The sequence below is a fragment of the Grampus griseus genome, assembly GCF_964374135.1.
Source record: "Grampus griseus genome assembly, chromosome: 6".
NCBI classification, from domain to species: Eukaryota; Metazoa; Chordata; class Mammalia; order Artiodactyla; family Delphinidae; genus Grampus; species Grampus griseus.
In genome coordinates this window covers 63,523,224-63,538,473 of record NC_139000.1, presented here as the reverse complement: position 1 = coordinate 63,538,473, position 15,250 = coordinate 63,523,224, and the positions used below count along the sequence as shown (strand labels likewise).

The 15,250-nt window shown below is 35.8% G+C and overlaps 1 protein-coding gene across 2 annotated transcripts in view; it reads left to right on the top strand.

Moving 5' to 3' along the window:
* The window catches only part of ZDHHC21 (zDHHC palmitoyltransferase 21), a 69,039-nt gene that overhangs the window by 42,326 nt on the left and 11,463 nt on the right, over positions 1-15,250 (top strand). For both annotated transcript variants that reach the window (XM_082657496.1, XM_082657495.1), the window contains one exon: positions 12,775-12,891. In XM_082657496.1, coding sequence (XP_082513622.1) covers positions 12,775-12,891 — 117 coding nt within the window. The remainder of the gene's footprint in view (positions 1-12,774; positions 12,892-15,250) is intronic.

The window sequence follows — 15,250 nt, the reverse complement described above, 5'->3', positions numbered from 1 at the left end:
ATTCTTTTGTGTCTATTTTTATGTGAAGGGCAAAAACTAATATACTACCTGCATTTAAGGTTATGGGTAGAGTGATAGAAGTGGGGAAGGAAGGGTGAGAATTTGAATAAAGGACATGCTGCCAATATTCAGAAGAGGAAAATAAATAATGTTTAGCAGTCCAGCCAACAGCTTCAGCTAGGAAGATACATCATTATTATTCTGATTAGCTCCTATCTAATAGTGTTGCTAGGGATTTGATGTCGGATAGAACTATGCCACAGAGTTATTTGCGTAGCTTTTTGGCTAACAAAGAATAGAAGTAGCCAGAGGACTTAGTTGCAGGTAGCTCTGAATATTAGTAAAGCTCTTTACAATTTAGTTTAATCTTTTTATATAATCAATCTCAAAGTATCCTGAGCACTTCTGTTATTTATTGCTATTTTTAAAAAATGATTTAGGCTTTACTCAATATTTATATAGGGTCATTTATTGTGGGTACTTTAGAATGAATAAAATTGCTGAAATATGTATTTAGTTTGTTTTTGGCAAGAATAGCCAATAGTGTGGAATTAAGGTAAATATGAAATGAAAATTATTTCATTAGCAAGTGTAAGGGTAATTTGGTGTTTTTGCCTCTGTATCCTGAAATGTTAGTGGAGGTAGTAGCATCTCTTGGTAAATTTTTCTTTCTCTTTTTCTTTTCTTTCTTTTTTCTTTTTTTTTTTGCTTGGAAGGTATGGTGTCAGATATATAATTAGTTTACGTTTGTAAAAAAAAAAAGTATAAGACTACCCTATTATTCTAACAATTGTCAATTCTATATGTCATATATCCCTGTGCTTTGACTGGCAGATGGAACAAAGAAACCTTATGCTAAATCTTGACCTTGCCTTGCAGTACCAGGTCTACTGAATATATGTCCTCATTAAATTTTATATAGCTAATTATTTATGAATATTATAGCACTTAGCATAAAAATTTAGCAGTTTTATTTCTCTGTGAGAATGTTTCAGTCACTTTGAGCTTAAATGGTTAAACGCTGGCAGCAGTTTTACTGTCTCACTCATCTTTTACTTTTATCAAATGCTATAGTACTGTATTAAATGCATACTGTATTAAATGGTAAATGTAGCAAGAAAGTATCGTTTCTTATTGAACAGCTATAACTTTTCTAGAGTTTTTACTGCTAAAAGATGGGAAGGCAGACAAAATGATTTTTCTGAAATATTGTACCCTCAGCCATGAACCTAGCAGTCAGGTGCCAGTGAAATTTGCTCCCTAAGAAAGCTGCATTTATATCTGTATCAAAATTGAATGTGTAATTCTGGTCACTCAGTGATAGCCATGAGTCAAGTATGAATAGTGATTTTTTTCATTTAGATATTAGTTTCCATTAGGATTTAACAAGACTGAAAAAAAAGTACATTTTACCAGGGGGCTGGAGGTGAGAAGGATATACAGAATAATCGTGTAACTTCTTTGCCTATAATTTTGAATGTAATGATAAAACTTAAGCTGAGGTCCATTCCCAAAAGTGCTGATAACCATACAGATATGGTAGGATTTTACTTTATGCAAGAGTAACTGCCACATGAACCTAACTTAGCATGTGAAGTTGGTTATTTAGCCATTTTGAAAATTCAAATCTGTATACTCTAGATATCTTAGTTGTGATCTAAGCTATTTTCATTTTTGAAAAACAGAAAACACATCCCTTCCAGTATTACAGTGGGGGAAGGAGGGAGTCTCTGGCCCCCCTTCCCCCCCTCCACCCCAGAGACATTGGTAATGATATCTGGAGACTTTTTTGGTTGTCACAACTGGGAGAATGCTATGGGCATTTAGTAGGTAGAGGCCAGGGATGCTGCTAAATATCCTACAATCATAGTACCACCTCCTACAACAAAGGCTGATCTGGCCCAAAGTATAGTAATGTTGAGGTTGAGAAACGCCTTCAGTAGGAGGAAGATAACAAATACCTCACATGTTAATTTTCAGGCTAGTCTCATAAAAACACAAAACGACTTATAAATAATAGTTTGTAAATAAAATTGCTTCCTACTGATTTAATAAGACTATTATTTTATATGTAAAATTTTATTTGTAAAACAGTTGTTTATTTTCAAAAATTATGAAGAACATTCAGTAAATCATTTAACAAATATTTATTGAGTGCCTGCGATGTGCATGGTAGCCATTCTAGGCTCTGAGAATGCAGCAGTGAACAAAACGAAGTTCCTGAATTAAAGAGTTTACATTCTAATTGGGGGAGACAGGCAATAAACAAATATATGGTATACAAGATTCGTATTATGAAGTGTAATAAAGGTGAGTAAGGGATAGAAAGTAATGATTGATGATATAGTCAAGGAAGGCCTTTCTCATAGTGACACTTGAGCAGAGACCTGGAGCTCAAGCATGTCACTGATACTGGGAGGAAGAGCATTTCAGTGAGAGGAAAGAACCAATGCCAAGACTGTGAGGTGGGAGCATGCTTGACATTTTTAAGGAAGAGTAAGGAGGCCAGTGTATCTTGAGTGAGGGAGAGAGTTGTAGGAGATGAATTGAGAGCAGTGAGGGCGGATTGAAGGTGAGACTTTGTTTTGTCAGGATGTTTAGTGGTTGGGACTTTGGAAGCTTTTGAAGGCTTTTTAGCAAAATTACACAAACTCATTTACATTAGAGAAAGAAACCTGATTGCTAGGAAGAATAAATTTAGGGACAATCATGGCAGCAAGAAGACCATTTACTAGACTGTTAAAATATAGTCCAAACAAGATGATGTGGGGAGTAGTGGAATGTTGAGAAGTGGTGCGTTATAGTTTAAGAGCTGACAGGATTTAGTGTTGATTTGGATGTGGGGTATGAGATAGAAAGTGACAAGTAGAGGATAACTGCAAGGTTTTATGTCCTGAACAACTGGAAGAATAGAGTTGTCATTTACTGAGATGGAGAAGCTTGGAGGAAGAGTAAGTTTTCGGAAAAAGTTTGAAGATTTTGGTTCTATTGAGGTACCTATTTGATATCCAAGAAGAGATGTTGTTAAGTAGACAGATATGGGAATCTGGATTTCAGTAGAGTGGTCTGAGCTAGATATATAAATTTGGGACCTTTAGGTGTAAAGATGGTATTTAAAGCCATGGGACCTGATAGGAGATTTTCTAGGGAGTAAGTATAGCTAGATAAGAAAGGAGGTCTTAAGACTAAGCCTGGAATACTCTTAAATTTTAGAAGACAGAAAGATGAGGAGGAAACAGAAAGGTGACTAAGCAGGAATACCCGGTGAAACCAGGGAGCACTAGTGAAAGAGAGCATCAAGAAAGTTGACGGGGGCTTCCCCGGTGGCGCAGTGGTTGAGAGTCCGCCTGCCGATGCAGGGGACGCGGGTTCATGCCCCGGTCCGGGAGGATCCCACATGCCGTGGAGCGGTTGGGCCCGTGAGCCATGGCCGCTGAGCCTGCGCGTCCGGAGCCTGTGCTCCACAACAGGAGAGGCCACAACAGTGAGAGAGGCCCGCGTACCGCAAAAAAAAAAAAAAAAAAAAAAAGTTGACGGTATATATTGAAGGAGAAATTATAACAATGTAGTGTGGACTGTAAACAAGTAGGAAGTCAAGTGAAGGTATTGGAGGAAGGCATTGATGGACAGTGAAATGGTGGTTGGGTCAACAGATCGGACGTTCATTGAGGGTGAGAATGTGTTAACATTGATGGTCTACAGGGAGTTAGATTGAAAGATACAAGGTGGTATTCAGAAGGTGATGTGTTTGAATTTGCAATCATGTCATGAGCACAGTGATGGGAAATATTAAGGTAGAGGATATAATCATAGAATTTGGATTGAGATTGGAATAAGATTATTAGAAGAAATGAGTTCAAGGAATTCACAGACCAAGTATTGGAAGAATTATTTGCTAGATCATAAATAGCCAAATCTGATCCTTGGTTTATTTTCATTTAGCTTGCATCAGGAGGTGATGACCCCACTGCTCCCTAGTTGTGTACGATTTTGAAATTTTAAATGATGTAATTAGCAGATAGGAATATAGGAATATTATTTCATGTAAGTGTCCTTTTCCACCTCTCTTGGTTTGTGTGACGTGTGTCTATGTACATGTTGCCTATGTGTTTCTTTTTCTGTGTTTCTCTCTGCTATTTCATGTGTGTAATAGTCTTTGTAGGTAGTACTCTGACTCTTCATGTGTTGGGGGAGACTGCTTTTTTGGCTCGCTTTCTTCCTCATTTTCATTTATTCATTCAGTAAACATTTATTGAGCATCTACTGTGAGCTAGAGCGAGTTCTAGGCTCCAGGGACTCGTCATTGAACAAAACAGTCAAGAGTTCCCATCTTCAAGAAACTTACTGTTGTGAGAGGCAGATAGTAAATACATACATAATTACATAAATAAGTAAATATCAGATGGAGGTAAGTACTCTAGAAAAAATAAAATAGACCAAGGCAGTAGGGAATGCTGGGATTTTCTGTAGTTTGGTCAAGGCAAAATAAGCAAATGGGCCCTGGTAAAAATAAACAAATGGGTCTCTGATAAGGTGATGTTTAAACAGAGACCTAAAGAAAATGAGGGAGTAAACCTGTGGATATCTGGGGAAAGATTTTGCTGGGAAGGATAAGTGTAACATCACTGATGTGGGGTTTGCTTCATATGTTGGAGAAATAGCAAAGAGCTCAATGTGGTGGGATCAGAGTGGTCCAGGAAGAAAGTGGTAGATGAGCTCAGAAGGCCAGTCCGACTCCTCCTCTCTCTTTCTTCCCTTTGTCTCTTGTATCCTTTTCTATAACTTATTTGACATTTTTTGTCTGTCCTTTCACAGGCCATATGTAACTAAACGTTTTCATTTTGCTATATATATTTTAAAAGAGTTCTGTTTCTATTCTAAAATTAAGAAAGTATTTTTGTATTTAATATTTCATGATCACAACTTTCTTTTTACTGCAGTTTCAGTTTTTGTACCTTTTATATTGTAAAATATAATACACATATATAGGTGTGCACAAAAATAAGAACATACAGCTCAGTGAATGATGGCAAAGCCTCTTTGAGCAATATTTATAAGATTTATTCTTTTGTTACATTAGATACAGTTTATTTTCGTTGCTATGAACATTGCTACAAATATTCATAGTATTTTATTTTACTTATTTATTTTTTTTGCGGTACGCAGGCCTCTCACTGTTGTGGCCTCTCCCGTTGTGGAGCACAGGCTCCGGATTCGCAGGCTCAGCGGCCATGGCTCACGGGCCCAGCCGCTCCGCGGCACGTGGGATCCTCCTGGACCGGGGCATGAACCCGCGTCCCCTGCATTGGCAGGCGGACTCTCAACCACTGAGCCACCAGGGAAGCCCCTATTTCATTTTCTAATAAATTTATTTATTTATTTATTTTTGGCTGCGTTGGATCTTCGTTGTTGTGTGCGGGCTTTCTCTGGTTGCTGCGAGCAGGGGCTACTTGTCCTTGCAGTGCGCGGGCTTCTCATTGTGGTGGCTTCTCGTTGCGGAGCATGGGCTCTAGGCACGCAGGCTTCAGTATTTGTGGCACACAGGCTCAGTTGCTCTGTGGCATGTGGGATCTTCCCGGACCAGGGATCGAACCCGTGTTCCGTGCATTGGCAGGCGGATTCTTAACCACTGCGCCACCATGGAAGTCCATAGTGTTTCATTTAATGTAAAATAGTTTATATATCCATTCTATTGATGGATATTTACATTGTTTCCAGTTTGGGGCTATTACAAATAATGCTGCCAGAAGCAACCTTGTTCATGTCTCTTGCTGTACAGGTGCATGTGTTTCACTTGGATGTACAGCTAGAAGTGGCTGTTTTCAAAGGTTATGTGTACGTTCCTTTAGATACTGTTAAAGTTTTACAAAGTGGTGGTACCAATTCAAAACCCCACTCATAGAGTATGTAAGTTCACGTTACTTCATAGTGTTGCTAATACTTTTTCAGGTTTTCCTTTTTTTTTTTAATGGCATAATATTAAAAGTATCTCCTTTATTTTTCAATTGAAGTATAGTTGATATACAATATTACATAAGTTATGGGTGTACAATATAATGATTCACAATTCGTGTAGTTATTATAAGATACTGGCTATATTCCCTGTGTTGGACAGTACATCCTTGTAGCTTATTTTATACCTAATGGTTTGTACATCTTTTCCCCCTACCCTTAATATTGCCCCTTCCCCTTCCCTCTCCCCACTGTAACCACTAGTTTCTTCTCTATATCTGTGAGTCTGCTTCTTTTTTGTTATATTCACTAGTTTGTTGTATTTTTTTAGATTCCACATATAAGTGATATCATACAGTGTTTGTCTTTCTCTGTCTGACTTATTTCACTTAGCATAATGCCCTCCAGTCATCTTAAAGTTTGTAATTTTAGTGGGGATGAGCAGTACTTCGTTGTGTTATTGAGCCCCTTTTCACATGTTTATCAACCATATGTATAACCTGTTTGATGCAGTGTGTCTGTTTATTTTGCGTGTTTGGTAGGCGGGTTATTTAACTTTATTTTTCCTGGTAATTGTAGCATGTTTTAGATTTGAGTCCTTTTATGATTATGTATGTTGTAAATATCTTCTCTGTAGCTAAATTTTTTACTCTCTTAATGCTATTTTTTGATGAACAGAAGTTTTAACTTTATTCCAACTTACTAGTCTTTTCCTTTTTAGTTAGTGCTTTTGAGGTTCAATTTAAGAAGTATTTTTCTATCCTAAATCATCAATATAATTCTCCTATATTGTCTTCCAAGTATTATATTTTTTATATTTCTACCCAGAATTGATTTTTTATAATGCTTATGAGGTAGGAGTTAGGATTTCATTTTTTTCACAGATGGATATCCAATTGATTTAGCACCATTTATTGAAAAGATAATTCCACTGTGCTCTGCAATACCATCTTTGTCATAAACCAAGAGCCATATATGTGTGTATCTGTTTCTGCTTTTTTTCTAGTCCATTAGTCTATCTTTGTGGTTGCACCACACTGTTACAACTGTAATTTTATAATAAATCTTGCTATCCAGTATAAGAGAGTTTTTCTGCCTTTTTTTTTCATTATTATTGCTCCCATCAGGAGCCTTTTTAGACACTTTCTCTTCTTTTCTCTGTGAAGTTAAGTACTAAGGAATAAGATTTTGTCAGGTAGGATTGATTTGTGGACAGCCACAAATCACTGTAATAGCTAAGTTTTTTTTCCTCCAAGAACCAATTTTCTCCCTCCTGGGGGCGATACTACCCCTACTGAGAATGCATGCAGTAGAGCAGATCCTCCTCCTTGTTCTTTTTATATAGGAGTGGTATGCTATCCTTTGCTTTTGTCTTTTTCAGTGAAATTTAGAAACAGCTTACTTAGCAGTTTACAAATCAAAACAAAGTAAAAACTCCTACCAGTATATACTCTACTGGTGGGGGAATTTTATTGGGATTGTATTGATTCTATACATCAGTTTGGTTAGTTGACATCTGTACCTTACTGAGTTTCCTGATCATAAGCATAGTATAGCAGCAAGAAGAAGTTGGAAACATGGGTAGTCCTATGATCATGAGTGAGTAGTTAAAACTTTTCCTGAAAAGAATATTCACACATTTACCAGTGAATCCTAGCTCTATCATATATGAAAGGAAACAGTAATTCCAGTCTTATGCATACTCTTCAAAACACCAGAAAAAGAGGAAACTCCCCAACTCATTTTATGTGTATAGCATATGTTGGGTATATAGCCTATTAAGGGCAATAAGAGAATGAAAGGAAATTAGTCTGATTATGAACATAGATAAACAACCCCTAAACAAAATTTTAGCAAACTGAATCTGGTCATATATAACCAGCTTGATCAAGTTGAGTTTATCTTAGGAATGAAAGGTTGTTTTTACACTAGAAAATCCGTCAGTACTTTTATCAATTAACAAATTAGGGGAAAAAAACCCAGATGTATGGAGACTGTACGTATTAGTGTGTGAGGACAAAGATAAAATTCAGCCTCCATTCATGTTATAAACTCTTAGCAAACTAGAACTAGAGAACTTTTTTAGTGAGATAAAAGGTTCCAATACAAACAAAGAAAAACCACACACAGAACCCAACACAATAGCTGTAGCATGCTTAATGATGAAATGTTGACCTTTTTCCCTCCGAGTTGAGGGACAAGGTGTTGATGCCTGCTGTGCCCCCACTGCCATTGTTATTAAATATAGTGCTAGGAATTCTAGTCCATGCAGTGAGGCAAGAGGAAGAAAGAGACGGTATAACTGCTGAAATGAAGAAAACCATCATTACTCTTAGATGGTATGATCATGTAAATAACTTACCTGTAGATTCTTTGGAATTTTTAAGCAAGTTTAAGAAGTGTGACTATAAAACAATATTTTAAAAAATCAGTTTTATTTCTATATGCTAGCAAACAGTGCTTTAGACAATGAAATTAACAGCAGAACCATTTATAATAGAATCAAGAAACAGGAATTAAATCTGACTTTAAAAAGCACAAGACCTCTAGGGGAAAATTGTGACTCTTAGTGGAGAGAATATATCATATGTGTGTGTATGTCTGAGTGTGTTGTAACTCGAAATCTAATTTAAAATTGTTATGGGAATACAAATTACAGTTGACCTTTGAACAATACACATTTGAACTGTGCAGATCCACTTATATGCGGATATTTTCAGTAGTAAATACTCCAGTAGTACAGGATCGACGGTTGGTTGAATCCGCTGATGCTGAGGAACCGTGGATACTGAGGGCCTGCTATAAGATATATGCAGATTAACCCCCGCCTTGTTCAAGGGTCAACTGTGCCTAGAATAACCAATACATTCCTTTTTTTACATTGAAGTGTAGTTGATTTACAATATTGTGTTATTTTCAGGTATAAAACATAGTGATTCAATATTTTATAGATTATACTCCATTTAAATTTATTACAAAACAAAGGCTGTATTTCCCTGTGCTGTACAATATATCTTTATTGCTTATCTGTTTTATACTTAGTAGTTTGTGTCTCTTAGTCCCATACCAAGATATTCTTGAAAAAGAACAAGTTGGGATAAGTTGGCCTACTAGGTATGGAGAGTTATTACAAAGCCATAGTAACTAAGATGTGCTCACTAGTACGGGGATAAACAGATAAACCAAGAGAACAGGATAGAGAGCCCACATCAGACTCAGGCACTTATGGACACTTGACCTCTGATCCCTGAGGAAAGGACAGCTTTTTAAATAAACCGTCCCGGGACAATTGAGTATTCATATAGTGAAAGTAAATTCAGAACCCTGTATTTCACAGTACACAATCAATTCCAGGTGGATTAGTGACCTAAATGTGAAAGGCAAAGCTATAAAGCTTTTAAAGGCTTTAGAAGGTAATATAGGAGAATGTCATCATCATGTCAGGGTTGGGAAAGATTTCTTAAACAGGAAATAAAAAGCAATAAAAGAAAAGATTGATAAACTGGACTACATTAAAATTAAGAATTTGGGATTATTCGAAGATGCCATAAAGGGAATGAAAAAGTAGACTCAGAGTAGGAAAAGATATTTGTAATATGCAACTGAAATGTAGTATCGAAAATGTCTGAAGAACGAATCAGTAACCTTTCTCTTTAAGGTAGGGATGCGGGAGAGGATGTGATGGGGAAGAAATGCACTGAGGAAAGCGTCTGCATGTTTTCAAATGTTTGCATTCTTTTCTCTAAACTGAACTTATGTTTTATGCATTTCTCTATATATAAGCACATTTCTTAACCAAAAAATGGAAAGGAATGAAAACGATAAAGAAATACAGTTACTGTATTAGTTTTCTAGGGTGACATAAAATACCACAGACTGGGGGCATAAACAACAGAAACTCACTTTCTCAGAGTTCTGGAGGCTGGAAGTCTAAGATCAGGATGTCGGCAGGTTTGGTTTCTCTGGAGGCTTCTCTCCTGGCTTGCACATGACACCTTGTTGCTGTGTCTTCGCATGTGCTTGAGCATCTGTGGTGTCGCTTTGTGTTTCTGAGTTTCCTCTTCTTATAAGGATACCAATCAGATTGGATTAATGTCCACCCTAAGGGCCCCATTTTTCTTGATCTCCTCTTTAAAGGCCCTCTCTCCAAATACTCTCACATTCTGAGGTGCTGGGGTGAGGGTGGGGTTAGGTCTTCCACATACGAATTTCTGGAGAGACACAATTCAGCCATAATAACACTGATTATGTCATAAAGATTTGAATAGCAAATGGATGCTTGTGATGTAGATAAAATTTCCCAAGCCAATTTTTGGATTCAAAAAGTGCTAGATCTAAAAAAAAAAAAAATCTAAGATAGAAGTAAAGATGTTGTGCTCTGGAGAAGTATGTTAAATGACTCAAAATATGGATTTAGTACTGATGTTAATTGTGTGTGTGTAAAGTTGGGATGCATTTTTTTTGAAAATGTAAGAGCGATAAAAAGCAATTTCTGAATCAATTTACTATTTTACACAAGTACTCTCTAACATAAATGTATACCTAAGTGAATAAATGTAATTTTAAGTAGATCTTTTAGTCTCATCTTCATCCCTAACATGTATAAATTCTAGTGGACAAAAAAGTTTTTTAATCTTTTCACTGGGAGAAAAGAGGATGCATTTTATTTGGTCATATATGGCACAGATCTTCCTTGACTTACAGTGGGGTACATCCTGATAAACCCGTTCTAAGTTGAAAATATCCAAAGTTGCACCATCTTAAAAGTCGGAAAATTGTAAGGTGAACCGTTGTAAATTGGGGACCATGTGTATTTTTATTAGGGTAAGCTCTACTATGACACAGTATGTTCATTCCTAAAATTTGCCCCACTGTGCAAAATCATGCAATGAAAACCATAGGGCTTATGGGAAAATGAAGACACAACACTCAAAAACTTTGTCAGTGACACTTAAAAGGGTTCCTAATAAAAATAGCAGCACAGTTTTATACATGTTAACTAGTTAAGAAATACGTAAATACTATAACAAACATTGCACTTTACCTTAGAAGAGACCTGAAATTTTCTTGTGGAAGTGGGCATCAGAAGGGTTGTGTTATGTGAGTTATTACCAAGTGATGGAAGGAGAGTCATATGAAATTGGAGGGAAAATTGTGATACCAGGTACGGATGAGTGTGGCTCATAACACACATGACAAATTGAGTTAGCCGGTAGATGTTTGGGGGTGTATGTTTTGTGTATTCCTGTATGGCTTGGTTTAGCTGGGTGAAGTTTTTACTGTTCATCTTGGGTTTCTTGCAGGTAAAATCACACATAAACAAACACAAGAGTCTTGCTATGCTCAAGTTGTTGCTTAATGTATCAATCATGTTGGAACATATTTGTGTTTTCATACAGCATAATAGCAGAGTTTACTGTACTGAATTTTTAATATCATTCATAGCCCCATCTTTTCCTCTTTACATGTTTGGTAAGGATTTTGCATTAGGCTCTTTTTAGTGAAATTTTGAAATAGTCAAAACTAATATGTAACTGTTACATAACACCTTAAGTATCTTGGTGAATTTTAAGTTTTCCCTGGCTAATAAACTGAGTGGTTTGGGTGTGGACTCAGAGTTTTGCTTAAGTCAGATGGATGATCACTGTGCCACACAGAAAAGCATCAGTTCTTTTGTTTCAAACAAGATCATTATGTTCGGTGACCCCCGTTTCTGCTATTGCTACCAGGGTACCTTTAAGCCTTAACCTGAATCAGTATTAAAAGAGCATGTGCGTGGTTATGTTTTGGGGTCCTTCCCATTCGTTTGTTGCTTTTTATCCACTGTGGCTATTTTATTCCAAAGCTTAGTAACTACAGGTTTCCAGAAGTCTTTGTTCTTTCACTCTCTCTCCCTCGACTGGAACGGTCTGGCCAGACAAGGGAGAGAGAGTGAAAGAACAGTGAGGGTAAATGAAATGGCTTCTCCTGGTTTTCCTGACCTCCTGCCACAGTTTCTTTGGATCACTTTCAAGACCCTCATTTTCATGCCCTGGGCTGGAAAATCAGTTTTCCCTCACAGCGTTTCCATTTCTGTCTCCTGTCTAGGCATTCCTTTATGTTTCTGCTGTCCTCTGTGCACACATTCCTGTTAAAGTATATATCGCATTGTTTTGGAGTTTTGCAGAGTTGGGCTCTCTCTCTGAATAAACTGCATACTTCTTGAGGGCACAGACCATATCTTTATCCTTTTTACATTTCTACTACATAGCTCAGTGCTTGGCAGTGGTAGTTGAGTGAGTGGATGGATGAATAAATGAGTTGGTCTTGCAGAGGGCTGTTCATGTGATCCTATTATTTGTGTTACCCCCTCATTTTGACTAAAATACATAATCTCTAGGTATCTTGGCCACTTGAACTTTAATATTATGAATCAGGTTTGTGCATTCAAGCTTTTTAGCAGTACCGTAATAAAATTTCCTTTTGTTGAACCAGAGATTGTACACCATCTGTTTTGTTTTTGTTTTTTTGATTTTTGGAGGGTTTTCTGTTTTGTTTTTGCTCCAAATAGTAAATGAGCATGGCTAATTTGCAACTTTAGGATTAGGAGTTTTTATGACAATTGAGTAGTAAAATCCCATTTTTCAGCTTGCTACTATGAATTAAAAACAATTATTTTTGAAATTTTCAAATATTTATATGTTTATGAAGTGGAATAAACTAAAAAATGGGGAGAGTAGTTCTTTTAAGATAATAAGGGAAAATGTTATGGCTCAATTCTTTATTATTGCAACTGTAAGTAATTTTTGAATTGTTTTTAAGATTTTCTTTTTCTTCTTATAGGACCTCTTTGTTGTTAGACATGAATTGGCCATAATGAGACTAGCTGCCTTTATGGGCATTACAATGTTCGTTGGAATAACTGGACTCTTTTATACTCAACTAATTGGCATCATCACAGTAAGTATATTTTTAATGTAAAGTAATGTATTTGTGAACATATTGCCTAATTACGAACTTAATTCTAAAAAGTTACAGGAAGTTTAGAAATTAAAGAGGAAACTTATCCGTAGTCATTTATGTATTTCCATTTCCGTATGCCTGTGTAATTTTAAAGTAGTTATAATCAGTGTACAGAGTGTACATATAATTTTGTATCCTGCTTTTAAAAATTAGATTAAAGTATTTTTATATGGCTATCGACATCATGTTTATAGTTTTTAATAGTTGGATATACTATTTAGTGAACATAACATATTTTAATTAATCATTTTTCTGTTGATCAGCATCTACTATGCAATCTTTTTTTTCTGTATTACAAATAGCTCTTTGAACATCTCTTTTTCCTCTTTAAACTAGTAACTTAAGGTAAATTCCAAAAAATGGAATGTTGCTGGTAGAAACATTTTATTAGTAATTAAACGGGTTTTTTTTAATGTACTTATTAGCCAAAGTGGATTTGTCACAACAGAAAAGGTTTTAAAAATGAGAAAAATAACATTGGTTAAGGATTTAAAAGTTTGGAAATACACTGCATTGCAGAAGATGCAGAGTAAATAGGCTTTTTCATATGTTGTTGGCGGGGGTATAAATTGGTATAAACTTTTTGAAGGGCAAATTGTCAATGTCTATCAAAATTTTAAAGGCACAACCCTTTTGACCACCTCTAGATACTGTTTTTTCACATGTGTGTAAATAAGTGTGTATATTAAAAAAGATCTTCATTGTTATATTGATATAGTGTATGAAAACTTAAGTGTTTATAAGACTATATTCAGTGGAAAAAAATGTAAGAAAATGCATCAAAACTTACTTTAAAGCAACAGTAATCAAGAAAGTGTTGTACTGGCATAAGGATAGATGAAATAGAATTGAGAGTCCAGAAATAGACATATATATCTATGGTCAGTCAGTTTTTCAGCAAGAGTAGCAAGATTATTCAATAGGGGAAAGAAAAGTCTTTTCAACAAATACTGCTGGGACAGCTAGATATCCACATGCAGAAGAATGAAGTTGGGCCCTTACCTCATACCATATATGTAAATTAACTCAAAATGGATCATAGACCTGAATATAAGATCTAAAGTTATAAAACTCCTAGAAGAACACATAGGATTAGGCAATACTAAGGATTAGGCAATACTAAATCTTAGACTAGGAAATAATATCCTAGATATGAAACCAAAAGTGTAAATAAAGAAAAAAAAGATAATTTGGACTTACTCAAAACTGTAAACTTTTGCACTTCAAAGGATGCTTTCAAGAAAGTGAAAGGACAGCTCACAGAATGGGAGAAAATATTGTGTATCTGATAAGGAACTTGTATCTAGAATAAAGAACTCTTAAACTCAGTAATAAGAAGGGAACCTAATTAAAGCATGGGGAAAGGATCTGAATGGATATTTCTTCCAAGAAGATACAAATGGACAATAAATACTACATGAAAAGATGCTCAACATCATTAGTCATCAGGGAAATGAAAATCAAAACCATAATTAGGTGTCACTTCTCATGCACACAAGGAGGCTATAATAAGAAAAGGTAATAACAAAGGTTGGTGAGGATGCAGAGGAAGCAGAACCCTCATGCACTACTAGTGGGGATGTAAAATGGTGCAGATACTTTACAAAATAGTCTGACCATTCTGTAAATAAACATGAGTTATGTTTTGATTCAGCAATTCCACGCCTAGGTATGTACCTAAGAGAAATGAAATGTATGTTCACATAAAAATTTGTACATGAATATTTATAGCAGCATTAGTCATAATAGACCAAAACTCTCAGCAATCCAGATATCTATCAGCTGGTGAATGGATATATACAAAATGTGGTATATATCCATAAAATGGAATATTATTTGGCCATAAGAAGAAGTGAAGTACTGATGCATGCAACACCATAGATGAACCTTGAGAGCATTATGCTAAGTGAAAGAAACCAGTCACAAAAGGTCACATATTTGTATCATTCCATTTAATGATATGTCCAGAATAGGCAAGTCTATAGAGACAAAGTAGATTAGTGGTTGTGTGGGGTTGGGGAGCTAGTGGGGGCTGGAGATAATGGCTAAAGGGTACAGAGTTTCTTTCATAGGGTGATGAACATGTTCTAAAATTGATTGTGGTGATGATTGTATGACTCTGTGAACATACTAAAAAAACCACTGAATTGTATACTTTAAATGGGTGAATTTTATGGTATATGAATTATATGTCAGTAAAGCTGTTAACAAAAGAATATTTCTGGCATAAATTAAATGTTAATTTTATTCATTTGTTCACATTCATTCATTTATTTATTCATTTTATATATGGTTT